Source organism: Amblyraja radiata, chromosome 3, assembly GCF_010909765.2.
Source record: "Amblyraja radiata isolate CabotCenter1 chromosome 3, sAmbRad1.1.pri, whole genome shotgun sequence".
Lineage (NCBI taxonomy): Eukaryota > Metazoa > Chordata > Chondrichthyes > Rajiformes > Rajidae > Amblyraja > Amblyraja radiata.
In genome coordinates this window covers 99,605,848-99,629,344 of record NC_045958.1, presented here as the reverse complement: position 1 = coordinate 99,629,344, position 23,497 = coordinate 99,605,848, and the positions used below count along the sequence as shown (strand labels likewise).

General features: G+C 43.7%; 1 protein-coding gene across 2 annotated transcripts in view; it reads left to right on the top strand.

Moving 5' to 3' along the window:
* Positions 1-22,495, top strand: part of tecrl (trans-2,3-enoyl-CoA reductase like) — a 126,649-nt gene extending 104,154 nt beyond the window's left edge. Inside the window, exons 8-12 of one of the 2 annotated variants that reach the window (XM_033018415.1) lie at positions 5,842-5,885; positions 18,925-18,982; positions 20,802-20,887; positions 21,932-21,977; positions 22,083-22,495. In XM_033018415.1, the coding sequence (XP_032874306.1) occupies positions 5,842-5,885; positions 18,925-18,982; positions 20,802-20,887; positions 21,932-21,977; positions 22,083-22,210 (362 nt within the window). In that variant the 3' untranslated portion in view covers positions 22,211-22,495. The remainder of the gene's footprint in view (positions 1-5,841; positions 5,886-18,924; positions 18,983-20,801; positions 20,888-21,931; positions 21,978-22,082) is intronic. The other variant, XM_033018416.1, reaches the window with a different exon arrangement.
* Positions 22,496-23,497: the final 1,002 nt, after the last annotated feature.

The following is a 23,497-nucleotide window of genomic DNA, read 5'->3' as shown; positions in this document are numbered from 1 at the left end:
CTCGGGCAGCGCGTCCTCAGATGAGTATGATCGGCCGGGCCGACTCCTGCTGGGCTTTGCCTCCAGCCCGCTGCGCTGATTCGAGCTATACAGCTCGCGGCGCTGGACTCGGCTTAGCAGAGTTAAAGTCGGTAAGTGGACCTCAGCAACTGCTCCAGACGGTCACTTCCACTGCCCTTGGGCAGCGCGTCCTCCTGGCTGGACTCCCCCCAGTCTATCGGCCGGACTGACTCTTGTTCTGCTTGCCTCCAGCCCGCTGCGCTGTTTCCGGGTGTACAGCTCGCGGCGCTGGGCTGAGCTGCACTGAATTTACGTGACTGTGGACCGCAGACTGCGGTCCAGGTGCCGCTGGTCGCCAGCTGTCGGGCTGTCGGAACTTTCACAGTTCCCCGCAGCCATTAAAACGCGACCCGTTTTTCTTCCCCTTGCCCAAAGTGCTGAACACAAAGCACAGCAAGGGGAAGAAATATGACCTCAGAATAAGTTTTCTTACCTTCTAGGTTCATTTTTCAATTTTGCCGCAGGAACGATCTTCCCCCGCCTGTCGCTGCAATGCGCATAGACGATATGCCGCGCATGCGTGCTGGCGGGGTCTTCACGTAGTCACTCACGTGACTCCGAAGTAAAATAGTCTAACGGCCATCGGGATGAAGCTTTTCATAAAGTCATAAGGAATAGGAGTAGAGTTAGGCCATTTGGCCCATCAGATCTACTCTGCCATTCAATTATGGCTGATCTATCTCTCCCTCCTAATCCCATTCCACTACCTTCTTCCCATTACCTCTGACACGTACTAATCAATAATTATCTTATTGAACTTGAAAGAGTTTTCCTGAAGCTGGACGTTACAGATTTCAGGATCCTGCACCTTCTTCCCGATGGCAGGGGTGAAATGAGTCTGTGTGGCCTTTACCATTGTTTATGAAAAAACTGCAATGCTGGAAAAATCAAAGGTGGACAAATATGCTGGAGAAACTCAGCCGGTGAGGCAGCATCTATGGAGCGGAGAAATAGGTGGTGTTTCGGGTCGAAACCTTTCTTCAGACTGAAAAAGAGTCTCGACCTGAAACGTCACCTATTCCTTCGCTCCATAGATGCTGCCTCACCCGCTGAGTCATTCCTTCACCATTGCTACATCAAAACCCTAGACTTACCTGCCACTACCGATATTATGGGAGTACCTTCACATATTTTGAAACAATGCTGCACAAAGGTAAACACAAAAAGCTGGAGTAACTCAGCGGGTCAGGCAGCTTCTCTGGAGAGAAGGAATGGGTGATGTTTCGGATCGAGACCCTTCCACAAAGGTAGCTGTCATCACCTTTCCAAGGGCAACTATTGACGCGCGATCGAGAAATAAAAAAGCAACTTTGCTGTTGTCGCTCAAAATGAATTAAAAATAATGCCTGAGGGAAATATTTGTGGCAACAAAAGGTCTCTTTCACCTCGGTGTTCATCTCAACAATGCAAAGGCCAGGTCAGGGCCTGTTTGTCAATTTGCAGCTTTCTTCGAGGGAAGACACATGCATTATGCATGGCACACAAACACGCAGACCACAGATTTAAAATGGCCCTACTGTGAGAAACCTAATTGGCACACAGCAAAATCTACCCATCATTGGAGACAATTTAAACCCCCCTGTACATAAAACTACTCATGAAATATTTGTCGTGATAATTGTTTCTCTTCTCTGCTCTCTGAAGAAATATAATCAGCACCATTATGACATTCAAGGGAAATTCTGTGAAAGGCATTATGGAATGTGTAAGAATCCAGTAAATTACCTGTGGTAACCGCAAATGGTTAAGGATATAGTTGTGCCTGTGAGAAGTTGACTGAAGGATTGTCCATTGCAGGTCTCAGAGATTAAGTGAATCTCTCTCACACAAAGTTTTTGTCAGGTTTTACTGAGTTCCTTCCATTAGCTTAAATCAAGGATTGACTATTATTTAGAGTCAAAACACAGCCACAGATGGGAAACATATTGCATGTGCATGCAGCTAAATTGAGACTAATCTCAAATGTGTTCTCAAAGCTGACTGCTGGCACATGCCTCTCCTGAGATCAGAATGGAATCTGAATGGATCTTGCCACTGTCCCACAGCACAAGCGTTGCACACACACAGCAACATATCCCCCCGTTTGGAATACAGCCATTCCTTCTGCTTCACTAAACCACCAAAGAGACAAAATACATATTCTGCGATGCATTATCCACACACAGAAAGGTTCACGTTAACATTTACGCAGCCTCATCTTTACGGGAAAAAAAATGAAGACGCATTTATATCGGACCTTTCATATTACACATATTGAATATAAGAATAAAACACAAAGTGTGTCGGAGGGAACTGCAGATGCTGGTTTATACCAAAGATAGACACCAAGCGCTGGAGAAACTCAGTGGGTCGGGCAGCATTTAGAAAAGGATTGGACAAATGTCAGGTTGGATAGGGACCCTTCTTCAGTTACAAGAAAGATTCCCACTTGAAATTTTGCATATCCATATCAGCCAGGCAGCTTCTGTGGAGGATACGGATAGGCGACGTTTCGAGTTGGGACCCTTCTTCAAACTGAATAAGGGCGCCGACCCGAAAAGTCGTCTGTCCGTTCCCTCCACAGAAGCTGCCCGATCCATATGGGTCTGCAAAGTTTCAACTAGGAACCCTTTAAGGTTCCTAGGGGCGGCACAGTGGCGCAACAGTAGAGTTGCTGCCGAACAGCATTTGTAGTAGCAGAGACGCAGGTTCAATCCCGACTACGGGTGCTCTCTGTATGGAGTTTGGACGTTCACCCCATAACTGCCTAGGTTTTCTCAGAGATCTTTGGTTTCCTCCTACACTCAAAAGACGTACAGGTCTGTAGGTTAATTAGCTTGGTATAAATGTAAATTGGCCCTAGTGTTAGGGTAGTGTTAATGTGCGGGGATCGCTGGTTGGTGCTGACTCGGTGGGTCGAAGAGCATGTTTCCACGCTGCATCTCTAAACTAAAGCTCCACAGAACCTGCCTGATCCATTGAGTTACGCCATAATTTTTTTTTTTTTAACGCAAGATTGCAGCATCTGAAGTTCCTTGGGTCTCCATTGAATATAAGATATAGGATGTGATGTTGCAATTTTGCAAGACATTGGTCAGGCTGCAATTGCATTATTGTATGCAGTTCAGGTACCTCACTATAAGAAGAGTGTAAATACATTAGGGTACAGAAAATATTCACAAGAAGCTTGCAAGATTAGAGGGCTTGATTTATAAAGGGAAATTGGATAAATTGGTTCTGTTTTCACTGAAGAAAAAGGCCAACTGAACAGAGATTTGATAAGAAGCATGAGAGGCTTGGGTTTGTCAGGACAAGGTGCGCCAAAGGGCCTGTGAGCTCAATTACTCTATTATTTTGGAAAATGTATACATCTTTAAAGTGTCAGTAGAACGATAATTGGCCAAATAACTTATTCCTCTCTGTGTTTATGTTTAAGAAAGAACTGCAGATGCTGGAAAAATCAAAGGTAGACAAAAAAGCTGGAGAAACTCAGCGAGCGAGGCAGCATCTATGGAGCGAAGGAATAGGTGACATTTCGGGTCTCGAGCCGAAACGTCGCCTGATCCTTCGCTCCATAGATGCTGACTCGCCCACTGAGTTTCTCCAGCATTTTTGCCTATCTGTGTTTAGTTTAGTTTGGAGATACAGCGTGGAAACTGGTCCTTCGGCCCACCATGTCTGCACCGACCAGTGATCCCCGCATACTAACGCTATCCTACACACATGAGGGACAATTTACATGTACACAAAGCCAATTAACCTACTAACCTGTACATCTTTGGAGTGTACATCTCGGGAAAAACCCACGCGGTCACGGGGAGAACGTACAAACTCCGTACAGACAGCACCTGTATTCGGGATCTGGGACTATGGCGCTGTGAGGCAATAGCTCTACTGCTACACCACCACTTTATTAAACAGGAACTTAGAGAGTGGGATAAAGAAAATATTTTTCAGCGTGTCTGCTCTCAGATAGCAAACCAGTTCCAGCTGGTTCAGTACTCAACATGACACTAATACTTTGGGAGTATCCTTTAAGGCTTCTACACCCATTGTTACATAAGTATCATATCTTAATTCATTCTTATGTACTGAAACAAACTCCTTGCAGACAGCACCCATAGTCGGGATCGAACCCGGGTCTCCAGCGCTGCAAGTGCTGTAAGGACACAACTCTACCGCTGCACCACCGTGCCACCTGTGATCTTTGATGGGGGTGCAAATCTTGCAAAAGAGGACAGAATGCAATCAGAGCTTAGCAGGTTTACGTAGACAGGTTCTCTGTAAATGTAAACAAACAAATCAATAATCGTTATCAGAAAAACGGAAAACAATACTGACCAAATGGTGAGGGAAGCTCTGGGCACCAAGCAGAAATTTTCACTTCTGGATTCATGCCAGTTTTAATATTCAGCTATATATAAGATTAACAAAAGCTAATGCGGGACTGGGAATGATTTAGAATTTTAATTTGGCAAATTGTTTTGGGAATTCCATTATGGATTGTGAATTTTAAAATGGAATCCATCTTTAAAGTCATAATTAGACCGAGATTATCTCCCACAATGTATTATTTAGATTTCCTTTCAATTGTTACGAGCAACTCAGTAGTAATTTGGGCTTTCAATGGTAACCCTTGAGGATTAAGATAATGGGTCATAATTTGGTGTACTAAGACTCCTAATGTTGTGTGCAATTGCTGAGACTTGCTCATGCATTTTTAGGATTGTACAGTCTTTTACCAGGCCCGTTGTTGGTTGGTGGCTTTGGTAACAGAAAAATCATTCCAGATCTGGCCTGGTACCAGTTGCCAGTTTGTTACCAGTTGCTAATGTCTGGGGAAAGATAAAAAGGGGATCTGGAAGCAAAGGTTAACATTTTAAAAATGTGAACAAATAACTCCTTGAACAATCAGCAGATGTCCAATCATGTATAGTCTTTCTGCTGACTGGTTAACACGCAACAACAGCTTTCCAGTGCACCGCGATGCACATGACAATAAACTAAGCTCAATTCAAAACTCACTTAACTCCGATAAAACAAATGAAGCAAACAGAAGGTGGCACGGTGGCGCAGCAGTAGAGCTGCTGCTTTACAGCGCCAGGGACCTGGGTTCGATCCTGATTACAGGTGCTGCCTGTAAAGAGATTGTACGTTCTTCCCGTGTCTGCGTACGTTTTCTCCAAGTGCTCCGGTTTCCTTCCACACTCCAAAGACTTACATGTTTTTAGGTTAATTTTTGGGGTAAAATTATTCCTAGTGTGACGATTGTGTTAGACTGCGGGGATTGCTGATTGGTGTGGACTCTGTGGGCCGAAGATCCAGTTTCCGAGCTGTATCTCTAAAGTAAAGTAGGCATGATCAGCCATGATCACATTGAATGGTGGTGCTGGCTCGAAGGGCCGAATGGCCTACTCCTGCACCTATTGTCTATTGTCTATTGTCTATACTAAATAAAACTGAGTCTTCTACGTTGGGCCAGGTCAGTTAGAAATAAGCATCAGATTTCTTGCGCAAATTAGAAAATTCTCATCTTATTAATTCACTCTTTCTGGTTTAAACTCTTTCTCTTTCATGCAGTGTTTCACAATTGATCGCATTAGTATTCTGTTTGAGAACCTAGAAATATTAAACTTTTTTTTTTAACTCTCTGTACTTGAAGAGAGTTAAACAAAATAATCAACATGTACAGAGGTAGAACGTCTTTGTGTTTCTATTTGCTGTTCTTTCAGATTTATTGACGTGATTTCGGCCAGCCTGAAGCAGGATGCCAAAATGTTTTGTTTTATTTCTTTCTTCTAGGCTTTGGCAATAGACAAGTCATGCCAGCTCTGGTCTGTTTTCTGGTATGTATAAGCCGATCTTATGATGCATCCATTTTATATTCTTGATATTGTCTACATTTTGATCTCACTCATTTGATGAAATGTAAAAGCAGTGCTTTAAGTTTGCAAAGAATTTAGACTTTAGAGATGCAGTGCGAAAAGAACCCTTCGGTCCACCGAGTCCACGCCGACCAGCGATCGCCCTGTACACTACCCTACACACACTAGGGACAATTTTACAACTTACCAAACCCAATTAACCTACAAACCTGTACGTCTTTGGAGTGTGGGAGGAAACTGGAGCACTCAAAGAAAACCCGGGTGGTCACAGGGAGAACGTACAAACTCCGTACAGACAGCATCCGTGGTCAGCATCGAGCCTGTGTCTCTGGCGCAGTAAGGCTGCAACTCTACCGCTGCGCCACTGTGTCACCCATTGCAGACATGAAATTGACATGAGTCTGAGGGAGGATCTCATCCTGAAACGTCACCCATTCCTTCTCCCCAGTGATGTCGTCTATCCCGCTGAGTTACTCAAGGCATTATGTGTCTGTCTTCAGTGTAAACCAGCATCTGCACTTCCTTCCTACACATGAAATATTAACTGTTTTGCTTTATATAGATACATTCTATCTGAGAGTTTAATGCTGCTTCTGGTTTCATTTCAGAGTTCCTGCAACTACTGGTTTAGATTTTCCTTTATCGCCATTCATTCGATCCATTTCCTCCTTCAATTCCGCATTCATCACCATCCTCGTCCCTCAGTTCCCTTAGGATCCAAAATCTATAGTCCTCTGCCCTCCACGGCCCAATTGATGAGCTCCCACACCCCTCAGGAATAAATAATTCTAATGATTCATGACCCTCTGGATTAAGGAATCCTCATCTTGTTTCAACATAACCAACCACTTGTATTGAGATTGTCATCACAACCTCTAGACTTTTGCAGTAAGATAAATATCAACCATTTACACAGTCAAGCCTTTAGCAATGTATTTGGTTCCCTCAGATCATTCTTACTCACCTAAGTTTTATCGAAGGTACAGTCATACTCTTCTAATGGCAATGTCTTTTTTTTGTTTTCTGGGATTTTTATTGGACAATGTGACCGCATGTTTTGCTAAGAAATTATTCATGCCGGGTCACAGAAATATGCCATATTAAGGTTAGATTGTTGTACACATCTGCACCCCGATGAGGTTACATCCTGTCCTTGTCATAAAGGTGTTATGTCATAGAGAACAGATCAGACTTGGGAAGAAGCAAGACAACAGTGGCACGATAAATGATTAAAGAATGGAGGAACGAGAGGCGTGTAATTTATAACAGGCATCTGACCCAGCAAGATTGGATGAAGCCTTGATATAACTCACTGGTATCATCTGTTTTAATAATATATGAGTTGAATTCTATGAGAGAGTTTTATTGTGCTTTTACTCTGCTTTTGAACCAGCCAGAGGCTGATCCAGTGCTTATATCTGATGGCAGGGAATATACCTGGAGTTAGGGAAATGCAAGCATCATTTGGAATGTAATCAGCTCCGGTTGTGTCACTTGGCTTTCTGCATTTTGCAGCAATGCATTTCAACTTCTACTTACTTAAAATACCCATCTGCTGTTTCGACACAAGCTGTAGGAAGGAACGGCAGATGCTGGTTTAAATCGAAGATAGATACAAAATGCTGGAGTAATTCAGCGGGACAGGCAGGGATGGAATGGGTGACGTTTCGGGTCTCGACCTGAAACGTCATCCATTCCTTCTCTCCAGAGATGCTGCCTGTCCCGCTGAGTTACTCCAGCATTTCGTGTCTATCTTTCGTTTTGACACAAGCGTACGGGTATTTAGCATACTTTTCTTGATTGAAGACACATTCTTGATTGGAATGGGTGTCAAGGGTTATGGTGGAAAGACAGGCACGATTGAATGGTGGAGTGGACTCGATGGCCCTCCAGCTTTTTGTCAGTCTACAGGTTATTTTGCCATTATGTTCGGCATTGACATTGCCGCAGATGGGTCTGTTCCTATGCTGTACTTTTCTATGTTCTCTATTCTCGGAGCCAGGGTCCCAAGGCACTGAGGGCAGGTTATGGTCCACTGAGTCACAATTACATACAAAAAGACAAGCCGTTTTGATCCTCAGTCAGCTTTGCTTCGCACATCGTCAGCTGGCTGAATCCCAAGGGAAGTCCAGATCTTGCACCTGGAAAGATTTCACCTCGCAATTTTTTTAATATGAAAGGATTAGTCCAAATCGCTTCCACAATTCTGCAGAATTAGCAATATACATGGCAGCTGAGTTCCCACGATGCATGGTTGAATTAATGACTACTTTTAGATGTGAAGATACCAAGTTTATATATTAATACAAATCATTTGTAGCATAAGGATGTGATTAAGTTGGAAAAGGCAAGGAAAGATTCATGTGAATGTTTCCTGGACTAGAGGGTTTAATTCATAAGTAGAGATTAGATAGGCTAGGAATGACTTCCCTGGAGCAATGAAAGTTGAGGGGTGACCTCATGGAGGGGCATAGATAGAGGAGACAGTCAGAGTCATTTTCCCCCAGGGTATGGGAGTCTACAACTAGAGGGCACAGGTTTAAGGCAAGAATTGAAGAGGACTCGAGGGGCAACTTTTTTCTGGGTGGAAATGTGGCACAAGCTTCCCGAGAAGGTGGTAGAGGCAGGTATACATATAAAGCACATTTGGACAGATACATGGATGGGAATGGTTTAGAAGGATATGGGCCCATATGGGAAATTGGATTAGCATAGTTTGCTGGTTGGCATGGACGAGTGGGGCCGAAGGGCCCGTCTACTTCCTGTATAACTTTCTGAATCTATAATTAATTGTAGGAAGTTCACCTGGAGGCTTGGGCATTGTAAGAGAACAGGTCCAATGGTCAAACATTCCGAAGAGAATTAGCCAAGTTCCCACATTCTCCCTGTGACCAAAGATAGACACAAAAAGCTGGAGAAACTCAGCGGGACAGGCAGCATCTCTGAAGAGAAGGAATGGGTGATGTTTTGGGTCGAGACCCTATTTCAAACTAGTCAGGGAAAAGGGAAATGAGAGATGTACGCAATGATGTAGAGAGATTAAGAACAATGGATGAAAGGAACGCAAAAAAGTCATGGTGATCAAGGAAACAGGCCATTGTTAACTCTTTGTTTGGTGAAAACGAGAAGCTGGGGCGACTTGGGTGGGGGAGGGATGGAGAGAGAGGGAATGGCGGGGGGTTACTTAAAAGTTAGAGAAATCAATATTCATACTATTTGGCTGTAAGCTGCCCAAGCAAAATATGAGTTGCTGTTCCTCCAATTTACATTTAACCTCACTCTGACAAAGGAGGAGACCTAGGATAGAAAGGACAGTGTGGTGGGAATAGGAAGAAGAATTAAAGTGTTTAGCAAACGGGAGATCAGGTTGGTCCAGGTGGACAGAGCGAGGTCACTCCCTTTGTGCACGTGGGTGTCCTCTCGTTTCCTCCCACATCCCCAATACGTGAAGGATTGTAATAATAATAATGGATGGGATTTTGGGATTTATATAGCGCCTTTCTAATACTCAAGGCGCTTTACATCGCATTATTCATTCACTCCTCAGTCACATTCGGTGGTGGTAAGCTACTTCTGTAGCCACAGCTGCCCTGGGGCAGACTGACGGAAGCGTGGCTGCCATTCTGCGCCTACGGCCCCTCCGACCACCACCAATCACTCACACACATTCACACACATTCACACACATTCACACACAGGCAAAGGTGGGTGAAGTGTCTTGCCCAAGGACACAACGACAGTATGCACTCCAAGCGGGATTCGAACCGGCCACCTTCCGGTCGCCAGCCGAACACTTAGCCCATTGTGCCATCTGCCGTCCCAAATTGTAGGTTAATTGGCCTCTGTAAATTGCCCCTAGTGTGTATCAGGAGTGGATGAAAAAGTGGGATGACATAGAATTAGTGTGAATGGATGATCAGTGGTCAGCGTGGACTGAATGGGCCAAAGAGCTTGTTTCTATGCTGTGTCTCTAAAACAAATGTAAGAAATACACCCTTAAAGGTTTGGCAGTTTAAGTGTTAGATATTTATCTTGCTGGAAAGTCCAGGACTAGCAAATACAATCTCAGGCCAAGAGGTTGGTTATTTTAGACCAAGATGAGAAATCTCTTCCGTCAAAGGAGTGTGAATTTTTAGATTTCTTTATTCCCGAGGGATGTGGAATCCCAGTAATTGGGATGTGTAGGCCATGGTATTGTGGTTCCTTAGGGAATTAAGGGATGGGGATGGTGTGGGAATGTGGAATTGAGGGAGGAAATGGTCTGACTGTAAGACAATCTGTAAGACTGTAAGATAAATCTAAAAAGTGCAGTTGCTGGAAATCAAAAATAAAAGGAGGAAATGCTGGAAAGACTCTGTGAGTACCAAAACTAACGATCTCTCTTTCCCAGTTCTGGACACAAGAGGTTACGTTTGTTTCTTTCTCCACAAATATTGTTTGACACTTGACGGTTTGTAGCACTTACTATTTTTATTACTGAATCAATTGCAGAGAGTGTGGTCGAAGGAGCAAATGGGACTAGCTTAGATGGGGCATTTTGGTTAGCATGGATGTGTTGGGCCGAAGGGCCTCTTTCCCTGATGTATGACTGTGAGTGACAGACCAATTTAGTTTAGTTTAGAAATACAGTACGGAAACGGGCCCTTTCCGGCCCTCCGAGTCCGCACCGACCAGCGATCCCCGCACATTAACAATACCCTACACATGCAGGGACAAGTTTACATTTATACCAAAGGATACAAAGGACATTTATTATCACATACACCAATCAGTGTAATGAAATTTAACTTGCCATTGCAGCACACAAATAAAAATAAAACACCACATTAAAGAATTTAACATAAACATAAAAAACCCCCCCACAATGGTTCCCACTGTGAGGGAAGGCAGCAAAGTCCAGTCCTATCCCCTGTTCACCCATGGTTGGGCCTATTGAGGCCTCCACTATGGCAGCCCGATGCTTCAGGCCACTTAACCTGGAAACCTGTATATATTTGGAGTGTGGGGGGAACCGAAGATCTCAGAGAAAGCCCACGCAGGTCATGGGTAGAATGTACAAACTCTGTACAGACAAGCACCCTTAGTCAGGATGGAACCCGGGTCTCTGGTGCTGCAAGGCAGTAGCGGTACCAGTGTGCCACCATGCCACCCATTTCTGCTGCTTATTTTTTGTTCTAATGTTCAAGAGACAAGTCAAAAGCCAAGAGTGTTTTATTGTCATATGTCCCGGACAATATCCCCAACAATGACATTCTTACTTGGGTTCAGTACCCTGATTAAAATTGCTGATGGGAAGGAAAAGGTTAACTTCAGCAGTTCTTGAAATATGATTTTGCTGCTTTTATGAACCAGGCATTTAGGCGAATCCCAAACGCAATCATTCTTTGACAGATGGTGCTGCCATTCCGTTTTTTGTTAAATTAGTGCATTGCTTCCGGGGATAACATTTCATACACCAATTTCTGGAAAATATATTTATTTTAAAAACACATTTATACAAGGTAAACATAGATCAGTGTGAAAAAAAGTTCCCCTGCAGTACTCACTTTCATGTTTGTTAATCAGTGATGTATTGCTGAATAAATATATATTTATGACTCAATTGCTATCTGTGCCTTACGGCCTGGATGTAGCAGGGAAATGGTGGCGACATGCTTCTTGTCACTGGCAGTAACTTTGGGATTCCCGTACTGGCTCAAGTGAAGGCAGGAGTGGGGAAGATGTGCCTGGAATTTTGTTGCAAGAATGTTCGTTATGCTCAATACTGCACACTTCCTTGTGTCACGCATGGGGAACTAACTTACGTTTAGCATTATTATTGTCATGTTCACCAAGATACAGTGAAAAGTTTCTGTTTGTATGATATCCTGTCTAATCAATAACAATGACCACAAATACAATCAAGCTAAACACAAGTATTACAGTTAGAGTGAAGAAAACGAGCGTGAAGAGCAGATCAACGGTCTTTGTGGATCCGATGGGCTGATCCTCTTTCTTTCTTTCCTTCCTTCCTTCCTTCCTTCCTTCCTTCCTTCCTTCCTTCCTTCCTTCCTTCCTTCCTTCCTTCCTTCCTTCCTTCCTTCCTTCCTTCCTTCCTTCCTTCCTTCCTTCCTTCCTTCCTTCCTTCCTTCCTTCCTTCCTTCCTTCCTTCCTTCCTTCCTTCCTTCCTTCCTTCCTTCCTTCCTTCCTCCCTTCCTCCCTTCCTCCCACCTTCCTTCCTCCCTTCCTCCCTTCCTCCCTTCCTCCCTTCCTCCCTTCCTCCCTTCCTCCCTTCCTCCCTTCCTCCCTTCCCTCCCTCCCCCCCTTCCCTCCCTCCCTCCCTTCCCTCCCTCCCTCCCCTCCCTCCCTCCCCTCCCTCCCTCCCCTCCCTCCCTCCCTCCCTTCCCTCCCTCCCTCCCTTCACTCCCTCCCTTCACTCCCTCCCTCCCTCCCTTCCCTTCACTCCCTCCCTCCCTTCACTCCCTTCCCTCCCTTCCCTCCCCTCCCTCCCTTCCCTCCCTTCCCTCCCTTCCTTCCCTTCCTTCCCTTCCTTCCCTTCCTCCCCTCACAAGAAGACTTCATGCACGCGTTCCAAGTGTTTCTCAGGCATCCCAAACCACGTCTACAGCCAATTGCAGTTCCTTTGCAGAAAAAAAGACACGGAGTGCTGGAGTATCTCAGTGGGTCAGGCTGCATCTCTGGAGAACATGGATAGCTGCCGATTTATGTTCTTCAGACTTAGTGTGGGAGATGGTGGTTTGGTGTCCGTCTGTGGGGTCATGGTCAAGTGGTAGTTTTGAGGAAGTGTCCAAAAGCTGTCAAGTCTGGGAGATGATGGTCTGGTGCTCCTGTCTGGGACATGAGTTTGGTAAGTTTGAAGAAACTCTCCACAGGCGTTGCCTGACCTGCTGAGTTACTCCAGAGCTTTGTGTCTTCTTTTGTAACCCGTCATCTACAGTTCCTTGTTTCTACAGGTACTTTTGTGGTGTTTCTGCAGGTACTTTCGGAGTCTGGGAAGGAAGCTGACTGATTTACAGGCAGAATCTCAGGGTGATACAGATCAGACAGTTGACTTAATTCTTATGTTTTATTTGGTGGAATATATATTGACTAGGACGTGGGCAATAACCTCTAGCTCTTCCTCGGAAATTGTCATGGAATATTTAAGGTCTGCTTTGAAGACCAGCCCGTGGCAAATTTTACCATCTTCCTCAACAGTGCAGAACTCACTTAGTACTGCATGGATAGTCACACAATGTTTTTGTGCTTATCTCTGGAAGAGGACTTAAACCTGTCACATTTTGATTCGGGAGCAAGGGGTGTATCCAACTAATCCACAGCTGATGAATTAAGCTCAGCCTGTCACGCACTGTCGAGTCACCCAGCCTCACTGTGTGAACACTGGGGCGAGTCTTTTACTTTTGTGAAGTATCTTTCATAGCTACCCAGACAACCCACCCCATAAGTGAAGCTCGTATCAAAAACGTTATTGGTTATACAGTCCACCATCAGGAAGTTGCTCCATTGCTGTAGAGACTTCATGGTTTTCATTTTGTAGTGTCTCCGAGGTCCCAGGAAGACTGGGACCCTTGCAGAAATAGCAGGCAGCAGCAATTCATGGACAACTGATTTGGTGATACCTTTCAGAATCTCCAGAAGGGAAAACCATTTCATGTGAACCTAGCTACCAAAAAAAAAAAATTCTAAGGTAATTTAGAACCTAACCATGTCTTCCAGAGATGCTGCTTGACCCACTGAGTTACTCCATCACTTTTTATTTTTTTGTTGTAATCTAGCACCTGTAGTTCCTTGTTCCGTTACCAGGTTTCAGTTTCGGTTTCAGTATTATAAGGCAATTTGTACATCTAGTTTGCTTAAAATCAGTTGCAGTGATACCACTCATAATCTGTCCTTAAAGGATGACATTGTGCATCTCAGTCATCTACAAGTGAACAGCATGAAGGCCAAGCACAAATAATTCACAAGCTCACACCGTACGGCTACTCCGAAGATAGACACAAAATGCTGGAGTAACTCAGCGGGACAGAAAGCATCTCTGGAGAGATGGAATGGGTGACGTTTCGGGTCGTGACCCTTCTTCAGACTTTTTTGTGCCTATCTTCGGTTTAAACCAGCATCTGCAGTTCCTTCCTACACAGTGCGGCTACTCCCGCCACACTTGTAGCCTAGTTGATAGATCCCACCAAGAGCTTATCAAGTTGGAGTGGTAACTAGCTATCCTCAAGTGTCAGGAGACTGCCTGCAAAGTAGATTAAGTGCAGGCCACTCAATAAACTACTTGCACCCTGCTAATCCCCTGAAGGTAATGATTTAAGAATCTCTACAGATTTTGAACGCAGCTGTTTGAACCTCATTAAACTGTAAAATGATAGTGAGTGTTGTGGAGGGATTTACTGAGTGCAGACTGTTGAAGCTCAGATTCCGACTCAGATTAGTTTGTGGTCATGTACACCCGAGTGCAATGAAATTCCTTTTTCCCATGAAGCTCGCAGAGTCAGCTGTAATGATAAATACAATATTCAACATAGGCATGAGTGCAAAACAGCAGAATGGTGCTAGAATGTATTGCAATCCAAAATAGAGCAAATAATATTCAGTCTGAAGAAGGCTCTCGGCTCGAAACGTTACCTATTTCCTTCGCTCCATAGATGCTGCTGCACCCGCTGAGTTTCTCCAGCATTTATGTGTACCAAATAATATTCATATGTTGATGTTCCATGCAAAGCCATTTTTGTAAAACATGCTGGTTAATTTCCCCTATTTTTAACTGTCTACCATGTGTATTTAGTAAATCACAATGGCATTAGGGCAGAACAGTGGTGCAACAGTAGAGTTGCTGCCTTACAGCACTAGAGACCCGGGTTCAATCCTGACTACGGGTGTTGTCTGTACGGAGTTTGTACATTCTCCCTGTGACTTGCATGGTGCTCCTTGCAGGGCCTGTTTCCACACTGTATCTTTAAAACTAAAACTTAAAACAGTCTGATGAAGGGTTTTGGCCCGAAACGTTGCCTATTTCCTTCGCTCCATAGATGCTGTCGCACACGCTGAGTTTCTCCAGTATTTTTGTCTACCTTCGATTTTCCAGCATTTGCAGTTCCTTCTTAAACAGGTTTGTAGGTTAATTGGCTTTGGTAAAAAATAGTAAATTGGCCCTAGTGTGTAGGATAGTGCGAGTGAATGAGATGATCGCTGATCGCCGTGGACTCGGTGGGCCGTAGGGTCTCTTTTCAGCACTGCATTTTTAAAGTATGTCTAATAGTAAAGTCTAAATTGAAAATGTTGAAACTGAAATATTTTATTTATTTGATTTGATATATTAAAAAATATATATATTCCAGTTTTAGCAATGCCAAACCAAAGATGTATCCCCCAGTGAGGAGGGGTAAATTGGGTGATAAAACATCAGTTTTGCCATTCCCTCCATTCCCACACTTTTACCACAAGGAGCTGTAGATGAAAATGTATTTCAGAATATGAGCGTGATTTGTGGAACTTGATTTCTCCAAAGCAGAGACAAGACACAGCAGATGCTGAAATCTGGAGCAAAAATGCTGGAGAAACTCAGTGAGTCAGACAGCATCCATGGAGGCAGAGGAATCGTTGACAGTCAAGACATTGCATTAATTTAGTTTTGTTCAGTTTAGAGATACAGTGTGGATAAGCCCTTCGGCCCACCAAGTCCGTGCTGACCAACAATCAGCCGTTCACTAGTTCTATCCTACACACTAGGAGCAATTTACAGAAGCCAACTAACCTACAAACCTGCAAGTCTTTGGAGTGTGGGAGGAAACAGGAGCACCCAGAGAAAACCCACGTGGTCAAAGGGAGAACCTACAAACTCCATACAGACAGCACCCATAGTCAGGATCAAACCCAGGCCTCTCGAGCTGTAATACAGTAACTCTGCTGCTGCGCCACTGTGCAACCCTAAATTTGGGCAATGTCTTTCTATTCTGATTACAACTACCAATTTCCAGATATCAAATCAACATTTTCATTTAAATACTAGACAAAGGGATTTGTGCAAATGCATTCACATACATACAGTATTAACAAGATCCTGCTTGCTGTTTGAGGAAGTTGATCAGATCAGATATCATGATTGATCAGATATATCCCAGGTCAGTGCGGGAAGCGAGAGAAGAAATTGCACGAGCCCTCCAGGAGATTTATGAAAGCCCTGCCCCACGGTACGAGTTCATTCCAAGAGCTCTCCCGAGTTTAAAAAAAAATCAAACTCGTGGTAAGCACGGAGAATGAATGTAGCGGGTGCCTCGGAGCTCGGGGACGTCTCTTAGCGCTTACGGCAGGTACTCGGGAAGACTCGCTAACAGCAGGTAAGCATGGGAAGACTCGTGAAGATTTTTCAAAATTATGAAAAATGTCCACGAGAGCCCCGAGTACCGACGAGTGGCCATTACCGTAAATCTCCGAGTTCGAATCAGGGCAAACTCGGGAGAACTCTTGGAATAAACTCGTACCGTGGGACGGGGTTTTTACTCATACAAGCGAGGGGCCGGAAGACTGGAGGGTGGCAAATGTTGTGCCCCTATTCAAGAAGGGCTGCAGGGGAAAGGCTGGGAACTACAGACCAGTGATCTTAACATCTGTGGTCAGAAAGGTACTAAAGAGTATTCTGAGGGATAGTCCAGCCATGCACTGAGATGGACAAATGCTGATTAGGGATAGTCAACATGGTTTTATACATGGGAGGTCATGACTCACAAATCTGATTGAGTTTTTTGAGCATGTAACCAAAAGGTGGATGAGGGCAGAGTTGTAGATGGAGTATACATGGATATTAGTAAGGCATTGACAAGGTTCTAAGGTACACAAAAATGCTGGAGAAACTCAGCAGGGAGGAAGGGGAGGAGACAGCAAGGGCTAACAAAATTGGGAGAATTCAGTGTTCATGCCCCCAGGATGCAGACTCCCCAAGTGGAAGAAGAGGTGCTATGGTTGACTGCTCTGGAAGGTTAGTTTTAGTTTAATTTTAGAGATACAGCACGGAAACAGGACCGACCAGCAATCCCTGCACATTAACACTACCCTACACACACACAAAAATAAAATGTAGATATTTGTGTATTATTGTCTTCAAACAGACCCATGTTTTTCTGTCTTTTATATTTTGTGGTTTAGTTTACTTTAATTTATTTACAGATACAGTGCGGAAACAGGCCCTTCGGCCCACTGTGCCCGCACAGACACAATTAACACAATTAATCCCCGTGCATTAACACTACCCTACACACACTAGGGACAATTAACCAGCCAATTAACCTACAAACCTGTACGTCTTTGGAGTGTTGGGGGGATAGATTAAACTTAAGGTGAAGGGAGAAAGATTTAATTGGAACCTAAGGGGTAACTTTTGCATGCAAAGAGTGGTAGGTGTATAGAACGAGCTGCCGGAGGCAGTAGTTGAGGTAGGTACTATCGCAATTTATGTTTAAGAAACATTTAGACAGGTACACGAACTTACCTGGAATTTTTACCTTGTCTGCACATCTGGACGCCCACAACGATGGCTGCGGAGGATTGAGGTCCCGACCACGGGGGAAAGGCCAATTTTTGTGCCTTCCACCACAGTGATAAATGCTGTGGTGGATGTTTGTGTTAAATTTTTTAATTGTGTGTTTGTGTGTTCTTTATCATTGTACCGCTGCTGGCAAATTCAAATGTACCGCATTATACCGCTGCTGGCAAATTCATTTCACTTGCACTTTATGTGCAATGTGACGAATAAAACCATATTGTTGAATTGGATAGAACAGGTGTAGACGGATATGGGCCAAATGCTGGCAGCTAATCCGAGTGTAGCTAGGGCATATTGGCCGGTGTGGGCAAGGTAGGCCGAAGGGCCTGTTTCCACGTTGTATCACTCAAAGACCAATTTCTTTACAAGTTCATATTTCATTGAGCAAAGACATGATCTTTTCCAAAAGGACAATGACAATATGAAACAATATCACCAAATTATAATTCTTTTATGCTGAGTATATAAACAAATAAATACAAATATAATAAAAAAAAGAACTCTAAATGCTGTTTGATACCAAAGATAGACACGAAATGCTGATGTAAAAATATAACAATCCTTGTAAAATTATGAAAACATGTCAACAAAAGTAGGAATAATGATAATTTTGAAGACTTGATACCCTCAATGTATAATCTCTTGCCTCTTTTTTCATTGTAAAACAGATCAATAATCGATATCAAATAGATTTTGTGGAATTAGACCAAATTTGATTTGCGATTTTGTGCAAAAAGCTGCCCACTTCATTTGATTCTTTCCTGAGGCATTGGAATACAAAACCTGCTGGCTTCTTTATGAATGAATTTACCAGATGACTTCAGTGGAGTGCTAACCTGGGATGAATTTATGATACAATTCTGCCCCACTTCTGTCAAATGGATTGGGTTTGAATCAATTTCAGCAGTGGCTTAGGAGAGCAGAGTGTTCTGTAAATTTCTGTGAAAGTCTCCCTTGTGTAATGAGTGATTAATTATTTTTATGTATACATCCATAAACCTGCTATCAAAATATGCAGTTGTGTGGCATTGATACGTGAGATGAATTAAGGAGACAAACGAACATTTACATTTCTTCTTTTGGCACACATTTTAGAAGGGATATATCAAGGTGAGAGGGTGATGTCAAAGGCAATATTAAATCATCAATTTATTTCACAGAGCTGGTTTTGTCTTAATGTAAAATGCATAATATATATGGAAAGAGTCTAAAAATTGTTATTCTGTTTCAGCGAAAATACTTTGGTTGTTCAAAAACACCAATAATAAATGATGAATATCTTTATTTAAACAAAAATGTTTATCAAATTTTCATCCTAACCAAGACAAATTTTCCAATTCATCCACCATGCATATGCAAATATTGGAGATAGTTAATTCCACTAATGTACCGTATGCAGATATATTCGTTAGCTGACGAGCAATTCCAACCAATAATGAGTTATGTTCTTTCTCTCAGGTCTGTGGAGCTGGAAACTATTTTACAAATGCTGTTATAATCCAAGTGCATAAGACAGGTAGGTATAATTTCCATCTAATTCCACTTGTTGTCTGCCATTGCACTGTATTTCGGCACTGCAATTATTTAGCGACTGTCTTGCACTGATTGATTGAAAGATGTGGCATGGAAACAAGCCCTTCGGCCCACTGAGTTCACACTGACCATCGACCACCCATAATACTAGTTCTATGTTATCCCACTTTCATAGAAACATAGAAACATAGAAAATAGGTGCAGGAGGAGGCCATTCGGCCCTTCAAGCTAGCACCGCCATTCATTGTGATCCCCTATCAATAACTCGTGCCTGCCTTCTCTCCATATCCCTTGACTCCACTAGCCCCCAGAGCTCTATCTAACTCTCTCTTAAATCCATCCAGTGACTTGGCCTCCACTGCCCTCTGTGGCAGGGAATTCCATAAATTCACAACTCTCTGGGTGAAAAAGTTTTTTCTCACCTCAGTCTTAAATGACCTCCCCTTTATTCTAAGATCCATTCCCTACATATTTGGGATAGTTTATCGAGGCCAATAAATCGACAACCCCCCATATAGCCCCCAACCTCCCCCCACACCCTCAACCCCCGTCCATTCTAGTTCTAAGCTAGCCCACTTTAGCATCCACTCCCTACTCATTAGGAGCCATATACAGAGGCCCATTAATCTACAAACCCGCATGTTTCTGGCATGTGTGAGGAAATTGGAGCATCCGCAGTTAATCTGTGCGGTGATAGGGAGTACATGCAGACTCCACAAAGGCCAGCAAACGTGGTCAGGATTTAACCCAGGTCTCTAGCGCAGTGAGGCAGCTGTGCCACTGTGATACCTTGCAACAACTATTTTCTCCCTCTGTTTATGTTAACTCTGAGCAAGATCTGAAAGTCTTTTTGATGTTAAGATTGAACATTGAATTCTCCAATTTTAGGTACCGACCTAACCTTCCTCCTCTCCTTCCCCCACATACCCAACCCAACTTCCTTTCCCCACCCTCTCCCATCACTGTGTTCCCCAAAACTTGTACCAATTACTCCTCCCCCTCCCCTTTCACCTACATTCCTTCCTCCAGCTTCACAGTTTTCCACTCTTCAATCCTTTTGTCTCACACCTTCTATCTTCTCATCTCTGCCCTTTATCCAACCATGCCGATCATAAAACCCTTCTCACCTGTATGACCCTATTCCGTGCCAGGTTTATCCTGCCCCTTCTCCCTTACAGCTTTCTTCACAATCTCCCCTTCCCCATCCCCTACGATCAGTCTGATAAAGTCCCGACCCAAAACGGCACCTATCCATGTTTTCCAGAGATGCTGCCTTTTAGTTTTTCCAGTAACGAAGTAAGCTAACTTACTCCAGTGCTGTGTGTCTTCTTTTGTAAACCAGCGTCTCCAGTTCCAACATTAAACCCTTGGCCCTCTCCTGGAAATATAACATAGAAACATAGACAATAGGTGTGGGAGTAGGCCATTCGGCCCTTCGAGCCAGCACCACCATTCAATATGATCATGGCTGATCATCCAGAATCAGTCCCCCGTTCCTGCTTTTTTTCCCATATTCCATAACAGGTCTTGTTGGCATAATACTGAGGGAGGATAGGCAATCTCCCTGTTATTCAGGCCAAAGTCAGGCTCTCCAGACAGTAATACAACATTGTTGTGTAAATCTGTAATGTAATGATATTACATGACTTTCAATGTGAACAAGTTGGGCCGAAGGACCTGTTTCCTCGCAGTATAACTTGAAGACCAAAATGAAGATGCCTTTGCTATCAATCGCATTTAAACTTCAAATGCACACTCTCCTATGCCAAATTCAATGATCAGTCTGTTTTATTTTTCTCGAGGTACCAAGAATCATTTTGTGAGACCAACTTACAACCCCTTAACATGGCTTTTCAAACTGGTTTCCTGCCCCAACTATACATATGAGGTAATAATTTCTTCAAACATTTTATTGCTTCTAATCGTTTATCCTATTACTCTGGTTCAGTTTAGTTTTTTTTTGTTTAGAGATACAGTGTGGAAACAGGCCATTTGGCCCACCGAATCCATGCCTACCAGCGATCACCTGTACTCTAGCACTATGCTGCACACTAGAGGCAATTTACAGAAGTCACGTTCCCAAAGCTAGCTGTTAATGCAACCCCGACAGCAAGCTCTCTCTGGGGTGCATCTGTAGAAATTTGTAAGGTTCATTGGAGACGTGTCAAATGAACTTAGTCTCCTGAGGAAGTGGACATTGGTGTGCTGTCTTGGCTGTTACATCCATGTTTGATCCATGACAGGTCATTGATGATAGCTATGCCCAGCAACTTAAAGCTCTCAATCAATTCCACCTCTGCATCAATTGTGCTAATCAGGGCATGTACTCCACCTCCCTTCCAGAAATCACTAACTAACTTTGGTAGAACAGAACACAGAAGAAGAAGAATTTAGTTTAGTTTAGTTTATTGTCACGTGTACCGAGGTACAGTGAGAAGCTTTTTTGTTGCATGTTTTTCAGCCAGTGACAAGACTATACATGATTACATTCAAGCCGTCCACAGTGTACAGATATAGGATAAAGGAAGTGAAGATGAAGTCCAATTAAAGATAATCCCAGGGTCTGCAATGAGGTAGATGGAGGTAGTTCAGGGCTGCTCTCTTGTTCATATTGGATGGTTCAGTTGCCTGATAACAGCTGGGAAGAAACTCTCACTGAATCTGGAGGTGTACATTTTCACACTTCTGTACATCTCGCCCGATGGCAGAAGGGACCAGAGGGAGTGGCCAGGGTGCGATTGGTCCTTGATTATGCTGCTGGCCTTGCCGAGGTATGAATGGGATCAATGGATGTGAGGTTATATTGCGTGATGGTCTGGGCTGCATCCACAATTACCTGCAATGTGTTGCAGTCTTGGATGGAGCTGTTCCTACACCACGCTATTGCAATAATGCCACGGTAATTAATCCATGTTCTCAAAATTTTCTGCAGATGGGAGCCTGGATTAGCTTCACCATTATGACTCAAACATTTCCAGGTAAACAAAACTGCTCACTCATGGCACAAACGGATTAAAACACAGTTTCCTGCAAGGACGTCATACCCGAATGCTAATGTTAATCTTATTTTCATTTCTTTTCAGTTGCCGTCTTCACTCTGATGCTCTCTCTCCAGCTGATATTGTGGGCTCAAAGGAAGCATTACCAATATCAGAAAGATTGTAAAAATTATCCCAGCTACCGAACGGCCTTGATCCCATTCATACTTTAAGCGCCTGAGTTCATGCGTGTAGATCTAGAGTTTTTATACATTGATGTAAAGTGAGTGAAGCTTCGACTGCAGTGAAAATAAATAAATGGAAAGATGGTGACTCGCTTTCAACGGGCCTGCACTATTGCACAAACTCATGAGCGACGGTGGTGCTATTGTGTTAGAGGGAAGAAGCAGAGATTGTCAGTGTAGCCATGGTAACGTGAGCAATAAGCAAACATAAGGAGACAGAAGCTGCTGATAAACCTGATGAAAGTTGATGGCAGGGAGTGTAGGAAGGAAGTGCAGATGCTGGTTTACATTGAAGATAGGTACAAATTGCTGGAGTAACTCAGGCAGCATCTCTGGAGCGAAGGAATGGATGACATTGCTGGTCGAGACACTTTTAGTTTTTTTAGTTTTAAAGATACAGCGCAGAAACAGGCCATTCGTCCCACTGGGTCTGTGCCGACCAGCGATCCCCGCATATTACCACTATCCTACACACACTAGGGAGAATGTTTACATTTATCAAGCCAATTAACTTGCAAACCTGTACGTCTTTGGAGTGTGGGAGGAAACTGAAGATCTCAGAGAAAACCCACACAGGTCATGGGGAGAAGTACAAACTCCGTGCAGACAACACCCGCAGTCGGGATCGAACCCAGGCCTCTGGCGCTACAGGGGCTGTGAGGCAACAACTCCTCCTCTGTGCCCTGGAGTCTGAAGAAGGGTCTCAACCCGAAACATTACCCATTCCTTCTCTTCAAAGATGCTGCCGGTCCCACTGAGTTACTCCAGCATTTTGTGTCTATCTTCTATTAATGGCATTTGTCCTGATTAGTTTGTAATAAAGGGATATGACCAGGAATCAGGGAAGCACCCTGCCTGAGGTCATCTGTTGCTGGTCCTGATTTGTTCCAGACTTTCCCCCTCACCTTCCCCCCCCCACCCCCCCCCCCCACCTATTTTGTTCAGTTTAAAGAAGGTATCCGACCCATAATCTCGCCTATCCTTTATCTCCAGAGATGCTGCGTGACCCGGTGAGTTACTCCAGCACTTTGTGTCTATCTTTGGAATGAACCAGCCTCTGAAGTTCTTCATTTCTACTGAAATCTAATGGCTCTGATGAAAGAGTTGCAATGTTACTCGCATCCCACCATTGGGCAGCTATGGCATGTTGTAACATTGCGTGATTGATGATAGAAATTAATCTCGCAACATTTTTAATGGGTGCCAATTCGTGCAATAATAACTGCCCCTCCTATGCTGAAACAGCAATGAATCACTTCACCAAGTAATGCAGTC